General features: G+C 61.2%; 1 protein-coding gene across 7 annotated transcripts in view; it reads right to left on the bottom strand.

The window, feature by feature from the left end:
- Positions 1-12,074, bottom strand: part of PAX2 (paired box 2) — an 89,458-nt gene extending 77,384 nt beyond the window's left edge. For 2 of the 7 annotated variants that reach the window (XM_045040573.1, XM_045040574.1), the window contains exons 1-2: positions 11,734-12,074; positions 893-1,003 (exon numbers count right to left, since the gene is read on the bottom strand). In XM_045040573.1, coding sequence (XP_044896508.1) covers positions 893-1,003; positions 11,734-11,758 — 136 coding nt within the window. In that variant the 5' untranslated portion in view covers positions 11,759-12,074. The remainder of the gene's footprint in view (positions 1-892; positions 1,004-11,733) is intronic. The other 5 variants (XM_045040575.1, XM_045040576.1, XM_045040577.1 and 2 more) reach the window with 5 other exon arrangements.
- Positions 12,075-12,279: the final 205 nt, after the last annotated feature.

The raw sequence follows: 12,279 nt of genomic DNA, 5'->3' as shown, positions 1-12,279 counted from the left end.
CGGCAAGGAGCCTCCAGAACTGCAAGTGGAGCTTGGCTGTGCCCAGGGGCCGCCTGGCAGGCTCCTCTACTCCCATCTCTTGCTGACTTGGATTTCTCCTTGGAACCCCTCTTTGTTTTTAGAGCATCTCCCAGGGAGAGGCGGAGAAAGATGACCATCACATCCTGCCAATCTCAGACTCCCAACTCAAGGAGAAGAGAAGGGGAAGGAGAAGGGAAGGAGGTGGGAAAGAAAAGGAGAGGAAGGAAGTATTACAAACCAGCTCACAAGAAGCCCTGCCGGGGCTGGCACGGCCTGGAGGTGCTGGGAGCTGAGGGTCAGATGGGGGCACCCCACCCCCACACTCTTCTGTCTGATTGTCCTGACACTGAAGCTGCCCATGTTAGGAGTCTCCTCCTGGACAATCACACTCTAAGTTTGAGAAAGGTAGAGATGAATGGAGGGAGGGGGAGGTAGAGAGAGAGAGAGAGACAGAGAGAGAGAGAACACCACAACACAAACCCCTCAAAACTGCCTGCCAATTAGTCTCCCAGCCCAGGGCAAGAGGGTGACCAGGGAGTAGGATGGCTGGAGCCAGGACCAGGGGCTGTGGATCGATGACCTAAGAAGAAGCAGGTGGAAGGAAGGAAGACAGGTGATGGGCACCAGGGAAGGTAGGAAGGCTGGTAGAGGGAGAAGTACCAGGAACATAAGGCAGAAGAGAGAAACTGGAGGCTTTGAAAACACTGGAAAATGGGGGGAAGAGGAAGAACGAAGGGGGGAGGGCTAGAGAAGCCAGCGTGGTCCCCAAGGTGGGACCTGAGCGCAGGGGGCCAGGGCCACGCGGGCGGGACAGGATAGGGTTAGGACGGGAAGCCCCAAGCCGGGACAGGAGCCGGGCGCGGGTACTCACGGTGCATCGCGGAGAAGGGGTCTGCTTTGCAGTGCATATCCATGGGGAGGCAGAGGAGCGGGAGCAGCGCGGCCGCCGCCGCCGTGTCGCCTCTCAAACTCAACTTCAGGACTTGAGGAGAAAAGGGAGGGACGTTGGGGAGGCGGGGGTGGGGGAGGTGAGCGGGCGCCCGGCAGCGGCGGGGCGGGCGGGGGGCGCCGCGCTGCGCTCCCCGCGGGGACGCTTCCCGGGCGGGTCGGAGCTGGCAACCGCAGCGACCGCAACTTCCCACCGTCGGGGCGCGGGGCCGGGCGGTCAGCAGAGCGGCCCCGGGGCGGCGGGCCGGGCCGGGGGGATCTGGGGGCGCATGGCGCGCGCGGCCGCTGAGGCCAGGGCTGAGGCTGGGCGGGGGAGGCGGCTCGCTCAGCTCCCCTGGAACCCGGTCATCCGAGAGGCGGCGGTCGGAGAGGGCGAGGAGCCGAGGGGGGGGGGGGGGCGGCCCGAGGGCGCCGGGCGGGGAGCCGGGCCGCTCCAAGTGCGGGTGAGTTGGCGAAGTTGGCAGAGAAGTAGCAATCCTCGGGATGTCCGAGCGGGCGCCTCGGAGAGGGGAGAGCGCGAGCCGGGCCCCCGCCCCCAGAAAAGGCAGGCGCGCGCCGCCGCGGCCGAAGGGCCGGGAAGGAGGGAGGGAGCTGAGCAGCGCCGGCCGCACCGGGCTGGCCCCAGGTGGGCTGCGGCTGCGAGAAGGCTCGGCCGGAGACTGGAGCCTCGGCTCCCGGTGTGTGTCTCTCTAAAAGCTGCAAAGCCCCCTCCAGACCCCCTCCCCCTCCCCGCGCTGGGAGATGGATGACTTGTCAGACAAAGGCAATAGATTCCACCACTCTGTGATTCGCCAGCGCCGGAGCCCCGAGCTTCGGCGAGGAGGGCCCCGCGCCTGTCACTCCGGTGCCGGCGAGGGGAGGGGAGGGGAGGGGGAAACGGCAGGGAGGGAGGGAGGGAGCAGCAGGCGAAGGAAGGGAGAGGGAGGGGAGCGGGCCAGGGGGAGGGGAAAGGGGAGCCCGGGATTAAAACTACACTGAGCAACGAAACTCGCCGATAAGATAAACGTTAGATAAGGAGAAAGAGCGGCCGGTCTAATGAATATTCAGGCAACGACGGAGTGCCGCGGAGCGCGCCGCTCTCGGCAGCCGGGCTCACAGTCCCAACTCACCCAGCCCTGCCATCCACCGGCCAGTGCCCGCGTGGGCCACGCGGCCCCGAGCCCGGTCCGCATCCCTAGTCTTAACCCCCCTCCTCTCAGCTCTGAGTTCCCTTCCGTTCCTTCCTGATTCTTCCTTCCTCTCTCTGGTCCTTCCCTCTCGCCTTTCCCTCCTGAGGTACCTCCTCACCCACGCACCCCCCAATCTCATTCCGGGGCAAAGTGCCCGGCAGTTTGTCCTCTTGCATCCCACGCGCGGCTGCGCGGAGGGCTCCCCTCGTCCCCTTGCCCATCGGGGTCTGGGCAACCCAGAACGCTCGGTTTCCGATGGAGCTGGAGACCTCCGGCGAGGACCCACCTGCCTCAGTGGGACCCAGCGGACGGTGGGACAGCCCCGGGACTTGGCTTCTGGACCCTCGGGTGGCCTGGGAGAAGGGCTTGGGGAGGGAGACAGTGCAGAGCGACTGGTCGCTGGCGGCAGAGGACGCGGGAGACGAGGCTTGCTGTCCCCGGCTGGGGAGAAGAGGCTGCGAACGAGGCTGAGCGCCGCCCGCCGCCAGCTTGGCGGCTCCCGAGCTAGCGCCCGGCCCGGGCCCGCTCCTGCTAGAGCCTCTGGCCCGGCCTCCGCAGCCTTCGTCCGCACCCGCTCGGTCCGCTCGTACGCACCAGGCAGGAGAAGCCCTTTGTCTCCTAACTGGTTAAGTACAGAATATCCGGGAGATCTTTATGAAATATTTTCCCTCGTCTCATAAATCATCTTGGCACTTCAGCTGATGTTTTAACTCTCTCTCCCTCCTTCGCTCCCTCCCCCCGCTTCCCTGGGTCTGCGAAAGGGCGGCTCGGGGAAGCCCGCGCTCCGCTCCCGCTGCCCGGTCTTGAGGTGCCTCTGGCCCCCGACTGCAGACCCTGGCGCCGGCGAAAGAGCCGCAGACTCGCGCCGCTGTCCCGCTGGCTGGAGCCCAGGCGGCGGCTAGGCTGGGTGCCGCACCTGCCCCACTCAGCCAGGAGGAGACTCCTCCTGGGCCTCTTACACCCGGGTTTTCCAGAGCCCCTAATCCTCGGGCCGGGATCCAGCCAGGCTCAGTCCCACAGGATTCGGAACCTCCCACTCCTTAAGAGGCTGAGTCTTTGGAATTCTGACATTTGCCCCCCTTCCTGGATCCTCCTGAGCCTGATCCGCTTAATCCACCTGCGGAGTAACTCCTGGGAGGAAAAAAAGAATCCTCCCCACCAACCCTCTCCCTCCCAGACCCTCTCCCCTTGGTCGGCGGGGCTGGTTCCCTTCCGCTGGAGGTTGAAGGCGCAGAGTCCAGCCCCGAAGGTCAGTCTCTTCCTCTCGAGACCTGCAGATGGCGCTCCCGGGTTTGCTTTGGCCTCACAACCCCACGTACACGCGCTAACTTCGTGTGGGGAGCGAAAAAAGGAAAACAGAGTTCGGGCAGCCTAAAGGAAAGGGCTCCCAGGCCTGGAAGAAAGGGGCTCTCAGGTGGTATTACCTGGTACAGCCTTGGGCTTCCTGCAGGAAGGTAATTAACCAAGAATTGGGGTGTAGGGAGAGGCACAGAGGAAGGATCCTTGCTGAGGGGAGTTGACAACTAAGGGAATCTTTTGCCCCAGGTCTCCTTACGTTAGTTCAGGAAGTTAAGTCCCGGGGAGTCTGAACTATTGCAGGAATAAAACTGTGGGCAGAACCCCGCCTCCCCCCCCCCCCACACACACTAGGCACAAAGACACACAGATTTTTCTAGAACCAGCTAGACATATCCCTATGTTACACACACTATGAAGAAGTGTGGATGCAGACAACAGGCATTTTCACGTATTGGGCAAGAGGGATTTTACGTTTTGTGAAAGGAGACTTACAAGGACGGAATGCACAAAGCATGCAGGAAGCTATAGTCACACATCTATCTTTCCCAAATGCCCCCCGAGGAGTAAAGACCCTTCCATGATAGTCCAATTCCCAGGTAGCCTCTGAGGCTCCAGAATCACTCCCACCCCACCCCACCCCCAATTCCTGGGACCCTTTCCACAGCACTACACCAACTCGACACTCACCCTCCCACCAAGCCAGCCCCTGGCAGCTTCTTCCTCAGCTCCAGCCCATTCCTGGGTCTAGAAAGTTAAAGAGCAATGATCCCTGATGGTTAGAAACCCTTTTAGCCAAGACTCTGCCTTCTTCTATTGCTCCGGGGCTGGACTACAGATTTCTCTCCAGGCACTCGCCTCTCCCTCTGATGCTCCCTTTCCTGTTCTTCCCTTTCTTCTATAGAGTCTAGTAGAGGAGAAAAAAGCAAGAAAGGGAAAAAGGGAAGAAGAAAGTAGAGGAAAGAGGAAAAGAAAGAGAAAAAAAGAAAACAACCCAACCCCAAACACAACCCGGGCTCCGACCTGTCAGGGTTGGTTGCTTTTCCCGTCTGCCTCTAAATGAACCTTTTCTCTCTGGTGTTTTCAAAGCGGCCTTTCCACCCCCCAACCTAGGGGCATTTACACTTCAAACAAGGCGCCCGCCTCCCTGCGGAAATTTAAAGGCAAATAAACTTTTGGGGAGTTGCTCTGATACCCATCTCGGGATTTGCTTCATTAGCCGCCTCTGTGCATCTGATCTGCCCAATAAATCTTCCTTGTGGATCTCCGTTCCTTCTTCTCCGCTCCCTTCCCGGCCTGGCTCTCGGGGTGCCCCAGCCCTTGCCTCCTTCCCGACTGCTGAGCTGCAGCTGGCCTGACTCTCCCACTGTCCGGGGCAGAGCAGGCCCGGGGGGGGGGGGGGGGACGGGGTAGGTGTGGGATACTCGGATACATGTGGGATACGTTGAGTTCTTCCCCCACCCCCACCCCACACCCCAAGTGTACACACGCACAGGCATCCCAAGCCAAGCTAAGCACGACTAGCACTCCGAGCTACGAAATGCGTTTCTGAGTAGATTGTGCACGGAGTGAAGTGCTCATATACACCCTGTCTGTTGCTCCCACTTGCACCCCCTCTCTTCTCCACCCTTCGCCTCCTTTTCCGGTTTCCCGGTCCCTGGCTGTGCGCTTTCTGTCCGGGTGTGGGTAGGCAGAGGCGTGGCTGCCTCTCCTCTGCAGGCAGGGCCCTGACCCAGAGCCCAGGCCCCCGACCTCAGGCAGTTTGGAAAGGCGGCTGGGCCGTGGGGGCCTGGGGGCTTCGAAGGAGCTTCCCAGCCGCGCCCCTCCCCCTTGGCCTGGGCTCCTCTTCCTCCAACGACTCCTTTCACCTCCTGGGGAGCAGCAAAGGGAGCCAGGGCCGGGCCTCTGAGGGAGGGGATTAGAAATTCCGAAATTAAATGTATCTCCCTAGGAAATGCTCCCCACAGCGCGGACCAAATTAAACGCATTAAAGTTCAGGGGGGAAAAAGCTGTTTAGAACCAAGGGGGGAAACTAGTCCGAAGGGAAGAGCAGAAACGTAGGAGGGAAGAAAGGAAGGTAGCTTCGCAGCGGAGCTCCTTTCCTGAATTAGTCCCAGTTTGGGAAGTCCCACCACTACCACCACCAAAAAAGAAAAAAGCAAAGAGGAAAAAAGTTCGCTGACAATCCAAGTGCGGGACGGCCGCGGCCCACTCGCCCTCTGGGTCCCGGCGCACCCTGGGGCGCCGGCTCTCCACGGCCAGATCCCGGGCCGCCGGCGCACGCACCCGGCCCCCTCTCCAGCTCGGCCGGCCCGGCTCCGGCTCGGCCCTCTCCCTTCCTCCTCCCCATTCGCTCCCCGCCCCTCCCCCTTCCTAGCCCTCTGGTCACGTTGGAGGATGGCTTTTTTTTTTTTTTTTTTTTTTTTTGGAAGAGCTTCTGGTACAATATGGAGCACCATGGGCTGCAATTTCACACTCCACAGCACATTCCCCCTAAAGCTACTTTCTTTTTTTTTTTTTTTTCATCTAAGACCCCCTAATTTCTGCTTCCTCGCTCCCTCCCTGGCTCCCTCCCTCCCTCCTGCTCTCACTCTTCTTTTCCCGCTTTTGTTCCCAATATTTGGGCTCCCCGCGTGAAGCCCGGGGGGGCAGCCTCCCGGCCGGCCCCGCCCGCTCGGTCTGTTGGTCCTGTGGAGGCCGGGCGCACGTGCTGCGCCTTTATCCTCGCCGGCCCCTCCCCCTTTAACCCGGCTGCTCCTCGCCAGAGGTCCCAGCGACCTGCCCGGCCCTTTGAGGGAAAACGACAATGCAAGCCACTTGGCCACCAAAGCGGCCTCTTAGCGGCACGGGCCTGCCAGGTGGCTGCCGCCGGTGGCCCACCCGACCGGGGAGCTGAAAAAAATAGTCAAACAGGAGAAACTGGGCCAGTAGGTCTGCAGGGTAGGAGCAGGGGGCCCTGGGTAACAGAAAACAAGCTGGAGGGTGGGGGGCAAGAGGCCCCACAGAGGCCGGGGTGCTCGCGGCTCAGACCTGCACAGAGCCTGTCCCCAGACACTCACAGACCTCTGCACAGCTAAAGGGGCTGCTGACCCCACAGCCCATGAGAAGGAGCAGCAGCCACCACATTCACAGTCCCTTTGCCTCTTGAGCCTCCTCAGTTTTCTCACCTCTAAAATAGGGACGATTACCTGTCTTGCCTACTACCTGGAGCTAGCCAATAGAAAAGCACTTTGAAAACCCCACATTTCTGTGCTAGATTAAGGAATAAGTGCCCAGCTTCCCGGAACACTTACCCCTCCACAAAGACGGAAGGGGGTGGGGAGCTGGGCTGCTTAGGCAGGGCAAGGGGTGGTGCTTTCCACCCAACTTCTATCCTATAAAGGTAACAAGAGGATTCCTTGCTGCCTCGCTTCCTGGGTTCCTTCCATTCAGGATTTTTTTTCCCTTCCATTGACTATACCACACCCTGTCCATGTTTATCACTCTGCTCTCTTTCCTGCTACTCCATCCCTACTTCTTCCTGCACCCTCGCCGCCCCCCTGCGTCAGCGCAGATGCTAGAGGGTGCATTAAATTCTTACCCCCTCCCCCAACAGCCAGGTTAATTGTGGCCTCAGGCGCAGTCCCCTTCGGGCCAGTCTGCCAAAATGGTTGGGAGGAGGCTGGCCCGTTCTCAGAGACCTGGGAAAGGAAATCCCGTCCAGTCCGGTTCCAAACAAAGAAAGTTGGTCCTCTCTGGACCTTCAGTCAACCTGCCAAAGCCAGAGCGGAGATGAGACGGTGGGGGAGAGGCCTGATGAAGGGGAGGCGTGGAAGGCGGGGAGAGAGGAGGGGAAGGAAATGGACATGAAAGGGGTGCTGAGGGCACAGAGAAGACACCTCTCTGGAAGGCCCGAAGAGGCTGGTTTGGGCGAAGCCGAGGTCCCCATCCGGCCAACTATCTCTTCCCTTCCTCCCCAAGCCCGGGTGAGAGAGTGCGAGTGAAGGCTGTGTCGGTAGCGAAGTAATGATTAACCCTCTTCTGAGCCAGGCCCTGAGCCTGCAGCTTGACCTGGCTGGGGTGGAGGGAGACAGTGCCTGCGGCCCCGCGGACCGCTCCGGCGCTACCCGCCACCGCCACCGCCACCGCGACGTAGAGGGCTGCGGAGAGAGGGGGCAGGCGGTAGCCGGGGGCAGCCGAAAGGGAGCGCAGTGCAGGGCAGGGTGGGGGAGCGCAACTGCAGATGCTGGGCAGGCCAGGGGGAGCGAAAGAGCCACAGCCAATGCACGAGGAAAGGAAGGGGCCAAACGCAGGCGAGGGCGCACGGCTCCGCAGCGTTGAGGAATAGTTGGAGAGGGGCGGGAGCACCCCGGCGGGCTGAGTTTTCCCGGAGTTGCGAGCAAGCACCAAATCTACTCTGCCGGATCCATCCGCGGCGCGCCCGCCCTCCCTTCCTCCTCTCCCAGCAAGCGGTGTGGATGTGAGGAGCAGGCGGAGAACGCGCCAGAGCCGGGAGCGGGTAAGGCAGGGGGAGACCCGCCAACGAAACAGGGAAGCGAAGGGCAGGGCCGCCAAGGCGGGGGACAAGCTGCTTGGCGCCGCGGAGTGGCTGGAGACAAAGGATCGGAGCGGAGGGGAGAGGGGAAAACCGGGGAGAGAGGGGCTGGCTGAGACCGGGAGAGAACCCAGACACAGGGCTATCTCTGGGGACGCGCTGAGGTTTGTCTACTCCTGCCGCCTCCGCCCACCCCAGCCCAGAGCCGGGACGTCCGGGGGCTCACTCCCGCTTGGGTGCCTGGCCCGCGGGCCTGTGGCCTGGGTTCGGGGCGAGGGGTGTTGCTGTGGCTGGGGGGGGGGGGGCGTGGAAGAGTGTGTGTGTGTGTGTGTATGTGTGTGCGCGCGCGCGCGTGCGCGCGCGTGTGTGTGTGTGTGCGCGCGCGCACAGAGGTTTAGGCAGGCAGGGGTGGGGTGGAGTGGGGTGGGGTGGGGGTGGGGAGGGAGGGTCTCCGCTGCTGCAGGGTTAGACCCCCCCACCCCAGGCGGCTGCAAGCCTGCGCCCTCCACCCTCCGAGGTCCAGAGCCGTCCGCTCCCCGAACTTGAAACAAAAGGGCTGCACAGAATCCCTCAGGAGCCAGGACAAGGGCTCTTTCTGGAAAAAGTGCTTTGGTTTGAGACACTAAGGGTCACGGCATCCAGGATTATTTAACTTTCTGTAACTGTTCCTAGGGAAGAAAAAAAAAAAAAGATGCAAAGTAAATCTTGAACAGAAAAAAGCCCGGGTCCCAGTAGTTCGCTCCGCCATGTCTGGACCGGCCGTGAGGTCTAGACCCGCGGCTAACGAACATATTGAAGAAACTGACTAATGGAGGGAGGGAGCCTCTTTCCATTTCTAAATCAATTAAGGAGAATTTCTGATGGGTCTCCTTGGGGGCTGAGCATCTCTTGGCGAGGGGGTCGTGTGAGCGGGTGTGTTGTGAGGGTGCGTGGAAGGTGTGTGTGTGTGAGGGGTTGGAGAAGGGTGTCTGGGCAAACAGCTGTGTCCCAGGCGGGGCGAGATAGGAGCTCAGGACCCATATCCAACACCTCCCCCTCCTCTCTCTGCCCTCAGCCGAGGCTGCTCGGAGGCCAAGGCCTTCTCAGCCTCTTCCTGCGGGGCCGCCAATCAATCCTGCAGGTCAACACAGCAATTAATAACGGGGTGAGGAGGCCTGGCAAAAGAGGGCGGGGAGGCATCGGGCTGTGTCTCCCCCAGGCTCTGAGGCCCCTGCGGCAGGACCAGGGAGCGGGAGGGGTCCCGGAGGGCAGAAAGAAACCTGGGAACTCAGTGTGGGCCAGGGAGCGGGCTCAGAGCCCCAGGAGGGAGAGGCAGAGGACCAGCTAGGACAGGCCAGTGGACATCAAATAAACGTCTTATTTTTATGATTCTAGGGGTATAGGCGACGATGGCCAAAGACCACAATTAACCTTGTTACTGAATATCTCTCCTTCTCCCATACCTCGCCTTTTCCTGGTGGTTTTCGCTGTTGGGGATCTGGCTCAGCGAGACTAAATAAAACCCGCATCCTTCGCACACCCGGCTGCGGCGGTTGCGCCAGGGCGGCAACCAGGCACGCTCGCTCGTGCGCGCCTGTGTCATTGTCATTTTGAACTAGCCGGATGAGGCCAAAGAGGGCGCCGGGGCCGTCTGGGGGACGCGGAGCCCCCGGGGAGCCGTGTCGGCCAGGCGTGCCTAAGGAAGAAATTAAGGCAGAGGAACGGGAGGGGGCGGTGAAAAGAGAAAGAAAGAGAGAGAGAGAGAGAGAGAGAGAGAAAGCGGCTCCGTGGGCGGAAGACTCCGAGACTCCGTGGGGCCACCTCAAGGGGAAAGGGGGTTTCCTTCTCTCAAATACAGCCCTACCTCCTGCCCAGCTCCGCAGCTCCTCCCCACCCTTCCCCAAGCCTTGGACGGCGGCAGTGCGACCCCCGCACCGGCCAAAGCGGGGAAAAGGAGGGAAGGGAAAGGGGGTGCGGTGCACAGCTGGTCTGCCCGGCCCCTCTGCCACCCGTGCCAGGAGAGCGGCTACCAGGCCTGGCGCAGGTAGGCGCAGGCGCCCCAGGGTAAGCGCCCTGGTCCGTTCTGGAGTGTCCCACGCGCCCAGAAACTTGGGGTGATGGCCTGGCCACGCGCTCAAGGATGCCCCCCCCCCACACCACTGCTCTGCCTTTTCTTTTCCGAGGCGCCGTGGAGAGGGCCTGTCTGCACCTGCGGGAAGACTTGCTGGGGCCAGGAACCAGATCCACGCACCTCTGGCCTGCAAGGCAGGGAGAGCCTCCTTTGGAGCAGGAAAATGGAAAAGTGGGAGTGTCGGTAGCCTGAGCAAAGACCGGGAAAGGAGGGGTCGGGGCAGGAGGTGGTAGGAGGCAAAATAGAGGCAGCGGGTGAGGGAGAAGCCCCGTACCGGGGAGGAAGAAAGGGGGAGAGAGGTTTCCAGGAAGGCCCAGCCATTAGGTCTGTCCTTGGACTGCATATTTATACGGTCGAGGGGGTGCACAGATGGGCTCTCAATTGAATTCCATCTTCAACACCATCAGAGATTGATTTTGTACTCGCTTTTAATTTTGCCATAATTAATTAGATCATTACAACTGTTTGCTATTGATCTCCCTACTTAAACCTCTGGTGCGGAGGGGTGGCCCAGGGCCCTCAAAGCCCAGGAGACCACAGTTGACCCTCCTGGGGTCCCAGGTCCCCCAGTGGGTACCAGGCTCCTAAGGGGGAATGGAGGCAGTCCAGGGACTGGGCCAAGAAGCTTAGATGAGGACCAGTGCTGAGGGAGGAAACTGGATTATCAGCTGAAAAAGCTAGAACCTGAGCTGGTGGGGGCTGGTTCAAGGGGGGAGAGATTTGGGAAAGATAAGGAGTGAGGGGAGGGAAGAGGGGCTGGAGTTGGTTGGTCCTTGACCTCTGTGGAATTATTTGGAAAACTCTTGGAAACTAATCCAACCTTCTCCCTCCCCACCAATCCAAGACTAAATCTGGGTCCCTGGCTTCCACACCCACACTATTCTAGGGCCCCTGGTGGGCAGACAGAACTGAGCTGGCAGACCTGGCGGGGGGGGGGGGGAGGGGGGTGGTGAAGGAAAAAAAAAAGGAACAGCTCTCCACTCCCTTAGCCCTTTGGGTCAGATTTTAATCCCCACCTGTGGGGGGGGCTGCCATTCCTCTCCTTGCCCCAGGCCTCCCTTGAGTTGTTTATTTGGGGGGGGGGGTGCAGAGTCTTCTTTCCAAATGTTAGGCACGTCTACACCAGAGCTTACACTTTGGTTTATACTCAAAGACACAGACACAGGACCCTCACACACGTGCACAGAGACATGTGCACACAGCATGTCCCCATCCACTAACACATATGTACACACACCCAGGCTCCATTCCCACTAGAAACTAAGACCTTCCTTGTGCACCCAACTTGGAGGAAGTTATGCAAAATATTTATACACTGGAAAGTGGAAAGATAAAGTCATAAGGGCACAACAGAATGGAAAAGCCCGCTTCTGTAAAGAGACCAAGAGAAGTTGTAAAACTCACGTTTTCTGGACGGAAAGTTTTTAGCAGATTTAGAAGACACCCGGAGGGAGGTACCCAGGAGGTCCCACGGGTGGGGAGAGGTCGCAGAGCCCCAGTCCCCAGCGATTACGGTCCCCCCCCCCCCGCAAGCACAGAAAATAAGAGTGGGGTTCGTCCTCGGCTGGGCTGGGCCGCCCCATCTTTCTCACGCCGCCGCCCCCACCCCCGCCCCTCGCCTGTGGCGCAGACGGGCCGCTCCTCCTCGCTCTTACCTGCCCGGCCCGTGCGCTGGTCCATGCTCTGCGCGCCGCCGCTGCCGTCCGGGCCCGGGTCTCGCTCCTCCGCGGCGCCGCGGCCCCGACAGCGCGTCTCGCCCGTGCCGCCGCCTCCCCGAGATCTGGGCGCAGCCACCCAAGACCGAGCGGCTCAGATAACCCAGGCTGCCCGCCGCCTGGGCGGTGAGTCCGCCGGCGCCCGCGTTCACACAGCCGGCCGTGCCGAGGCACAGCCCCGCGCGGAGGAGCCCCCGGCTCTCCGCCCCGCGCACACGCGCGCACACGCGCCCAGGCCCGGAGCCAGCCGTCCGCAAGCCGCCGCCCGCGCCGCCGCGGGCGCCCGGAGACCGAATCCCCACCAGCCTAGCCGCCGGCACACCCTCTCACCCCACCCCCTCTTCTTCACTGTCACACTCTCCCCGGCAGCCGCGCGGCCTCGCACACGGGGGCGTCCTCACTCGTGCACTCCCCAACTTCGTGCGGCTCCCTCCCCTCAACTCTCAGCCTCGCCCCATCCTGCCTCCCCGACCACTGGGCTCCACA

This window comes from Felis catus, chromosome D2, assembly GCF_018350175.1.
Source record: "Felis catus isolate Fca126 chromosome D2, F.catus_Fca126_mat1.0, whole genome shotgun sequence".
Taxonomy (NCBI): domain Eukaryota; kingdom Metazoa; phylum Chordata; class Mammalia; order Carnivora; family Felidae; genus Felis; species Felis catus.
This window is presented reverse-complemented; position numbering and strand designations above follow the sequence as displayed.